Here is a 3903-nt window from a genome sequence, read left to right as displayed (position 1 = left end):
CGTTTTCTTTAACAATTTAAAATAGAAATCATTAAACTTTTCGAGACGAAGTTAACATTTCTAATTATTTTATGTATAAATCGTTTAAAAATTATATACATGAAAGAAAGTTTTTGGAGAATTTGAACAAATTTATACGTTAAGCTAAAAGATCTATATTACAACAATATAAATTATGTTATTATACGCAGCTGGATACGTATAACAAGGATCAAGTAAATACCATTCTCAGCGTTACTTTGAAATGTCAACTTTCACCAAACTTGCATTACAATCAATATTCAGGTATATATTACTATGAAACTAAACCCTATAACATCATTTTCAAAAAAGAAAACAAAAAAAAAATCACAAAGGAATCAAATTTATCGTATAATGGGTCGGATTAAGCTTTTACTATCGATATTATTGTCCTTATTAATCGTGTTACTTTGTTTATTCTTCATGATAACACATGTGGGCAAGGAGTCGCAGGGTGGTGAAAATGACATCAACTGGTGGTGTGGGACGACTCCTCACCCGAAGCATTGCAAGCATTCTCTCGGCGGAAACAACTCCCAACCACCACAAAATAGAGATGATATCCGGATAGTAGCTTTGGAAGCTGCTTTGAAACTTGCCGATCATACTCAAGGTTTCACTAGGAATCTTGAGAAACTATGCCGGAGCAAACGGAAGAAAGCTGTCTGGAAAGATTGCTACAAGCTCGTAAACAACACCATTATCCAACTCAATCAAACCCTAATAGGTCTCAAAGACCATAAAATCTCCGATGTTGATGCTCAGACATGGCTCAGCACCGCCCTGACCAATCTCCAGATTTGTTTCTCTGGCTCCGGCGAGCTGAATTTGACAAACTTTGTAGCTCCTATCAAAACCAGTAACTTGACGAAGATGATAAGCAATAGTTTGGCTATAAATCAGTACTTCTTGAAGCAAACACAGGCTTCCGAAAAAGTGGAGGACTTTCCGACATGGGTTACAAGTAAAGATCGGAAACTGCTGCAAACGGGGTCAATCTACTCTAGGGCTAACGTCACGGTGTCTCAGGCGAAAGGAAGCAAGTTCCGAACAATTCAATCAGCACTCGATCATGCAGCAAGTATTAAACGTGGAGATGGGAGATATATCATCTACATAAAACGAGGTGTTTATAAGGAGAATATTGAGATTGGAAATGATCTGAAAAACATCATGTTTCTTGGCGATGGGTTGAGGTACACCATAATTACCAGTGACCGGAGTGTCGCCGGAGGTTTCACAACTTATAGCTCGGCAACCGTAGGTAAAAATTTAGTGCGTTTTTTTTTGAAGTTTTATTGAGGTTAATTAATTTAAATATATACTGATTCATTTGTTATGATCAAATTCAATTCAGGTGTGGATGGAACGGGATTTATTGCTCGTGGAATAACATTCCGGAACACCGCAGGCCCAGAAAAGTTCCAAGCAGTTGCATTCCGATCGGCATCGGATCTTTCTGTCTTCTATGCTTGTAGCTTTGAAGGTTATCAAGACACTTTATTTGTCGTAGCTCAACGACAATTCTACAAACTTTGCTATATTTATGGCACAATCGATTTCATATTTGGTAATGCAGCAGTCGTGTTTCAAAACTGCATGATTTTAGCAAGAAAACCTTTGAATGGACAAGCAAATATGATAACAGCTCAAGGTCGTGGTGATCCATTCCAAAACACGGGAATATCAATTCATAATTCTCGTGTTATGGCAGCACCTGACTTGAAGCCTTTAGTAGGGTCTGTTCAAACATTCTTAGGTAGACCATGGCAAGAATATTCTAGGACTGTTTACATGAAAACATTCATCGATACGCATGTTAATCCACAAGGATGGTCACCATGGGGGAATACTGATTTTGCATTTAAGACGTTGTATTATGGTGAATATGAGTGCTTTGGGCCCGGTGCAGCTACACAAAACAGAGTCGAATGGCCTGGATATCATGACATAAAGACCCAAAGTGAAGCCTCACAGTTTACCGTAGAAAATCTTATATCGGGTCGGGGTTGGTTGCGGGCTACCGGAATTCCATTTATTGTCGGGTTGTGATTATAAAATTAGTTATTTTTTTAGGTATCTTACATTATTTGATTTAAGATGCAAATGAATATTTATGTACATAATTTAATAAAGATAAAATTGCAAAAATGGTCATTGTTTACCGGAATTCCTTTTTCTTGTAGTGCACTGTTCCAAAAAAAAATTAGGTCGACACCATCGGTCCGAAATAGAAGTTTTATTGCGATTTTCGTCCTTGCTAAATTTGAAATGAGTTAAAAATGACAATATTGCTCTTTTTGTTTTATTTATTTCATTTATTCTTTAAATGAAATATAAAATAAAAATTCCTAACCCCTCTCTCTCTCTCTCTCTCTCTCTCTCTCTCTCTCTCTCTCTCTCTCTCTCTCTCTCTCTCTCTCTCTCTCTCTCTCTCTCTCTCTTCATTTCTTCTTCAAAACCCATAAGCACAAAAAAAACATATTCAAAAGAAACTTCTTCACGTCTTTGCCAAACAGACACAAAGTCCTACCGGATTTCAAAATGAAAACCGGAGAAGACTAACAGACATCATTGCAGCTCTAGAGTTTTCGCCATCGAAGAAAATGAATCGGGAAGGGTGGCAGTGACTCTAGCGAATCTAACATCTAGAAATGAGAATGGCTTTAGCGATTCTGACGACTCCAATATTAGCGCAAGGGTTGATTTCTATGCTATATGTATGTGGCTATCTACTTCATCATGTACGCATATCGATCTCTAACCCTAATCGAAATTTGTCTCCACAACCGAGATCTGAAGACGAAACAATATTTGAAGGCAAGATATCGATTTATAGAGGTATATATGCATATGTTCATGTGTGTCGATTTATGAAGACCTTATTAAATCTAGGTTTTGTGTGTAAGCTCTTATCTTCATTTGTTTAAGAAAAACCAAAATTGATTTTTCAACCATACATATTTATGATATTTCTTTCCCCTGATTTCTTTCTGGATTTTGTGTATTAGCTATGAGATGAACACAATATCAACTATGAAAAATCTAAGGTTATGTATTATATGATATTTTTTTGACCTGGTTTCTAGGTTTTGTGTTAAATCTTAATGAAATAGATTAACTATGGAAAAATAATTTGACGTTTGTGTGTATGTGTGTGTGTTTGTGTTGAATCTAGTCCAAATCTTCGTCTTCATATGTTCCCTGGATCTTTATGTTATTCAACCTTGTATATATGTATGTGAATCAGGAAGAGAGAGAGAGAGAGAGAGAGAGAGAGAGAGAGAAAGAAAGAAAGAAAGAAAGAAAGAGGAGGGTGAGACAGAGGAAGAGAAAGTGTGTGTGTGTGTGTAAGAGAGTGTGAATCTAGTTTAAATCTTCATGGTGGTGGTGATGTGACCAGTGGTGTTGGTGGCGGTTTTGACAATAGTGGTGGTGACTACTGGTGGTGAGTTCCATTTTTCTGAAAATCAAAACAAGGGAAATGGGTTTTGTGAAGAGATGACGGGACACATTTTGTTTTTTTTCATTTTTTATAGTTTATTGTTATATAGAAAATAGAAAATAAAAGTACAAAGAACAAATTTATCATTTAAAAAAAATCAAAACAAATTAAATCAAATTCACTATAAAACTAAAATTTTTGACCTATTGTGTTAGTCCAAATTTTTTAAGAGTAAATTACATGAATGGTCCCTATGATTTGGGGTAATTTGCACGTTTGATCCCTAACTTATTTTTTTAACTTGGAAGGTCCCTATAGATTGTTTTTGTTGCGTACTTGGTCCCTGTCTTACCTAAAAAGACTATTTTATCCTTAATTTTTTAATTTGTTTAAATAAACACACCCAACTCCACTTCCACATCACCTTATTTTACCTT

The 3903-nt window shown here is 35.8% G+C and overlaps 1 protein-coding gene across 1 annotated transcript; it reads left to right on the top strand.

Moving 5' to 3' along the window:
- The first annotated feature begins 344 nt into the window (after positions 1–344).
- LOC145015841 (pectinesterase 2-like) lies at positions 345–2172 on the top strand. Its single transcript, XM_078974315.1, has 2 exons — positions 345–1285; positions 1379–2172. Exons 1-2 carry the CDS (start codon positions 376–378, stop codon positions 2071–2073), a joined length of 1605 nt encoding a protein of 534 aa, XP_078830441.1. The 5' UTR covers positions 345–375; the 3' UTR covers positions 2074–2172.
- Positions 2173–3903: the final 1731 nt, after the last annotated feature.

The sequence above is a fragment of the Lactuca saligna genome, chromosome 9 (genome assembly GCF_052625555.1).
Source record: "Lactuca saligna cultivar CGN05327 chromosome 9, ASM5262555v1, whole genome shotgun sequence".
Lineage (NCBI taxonomy): Eukaryota > Viridiplantae > Streptophyta > Magnoliopsida > Asterales > Asteraceae > Lactuca > Lactuca saligna.
The sequence above is the reverse complement of the archived record's forward strand: the minus strand, read 5'-3'. Positions and strand labels throughout refer to the sequence as shown.

What these genes read in the sequence shown, in the direction of transcription:
- LOC145015841 (XM_078974315.1), top strand. Translation starts at nt 376, where the DNA reads ATGGGTCGGATTAAGCTTTTACTATCGATATTATTGTCCTTATTAATC. An exon ending in TTATAGCTCGGCAACCGTAG is followed by an intron (nt 1,286 to 1,378) that starts GTAAAAATTTAG and finishes AATTCAATTCAG; the next exon opens with GTGTGGATGGAACGGGATTT.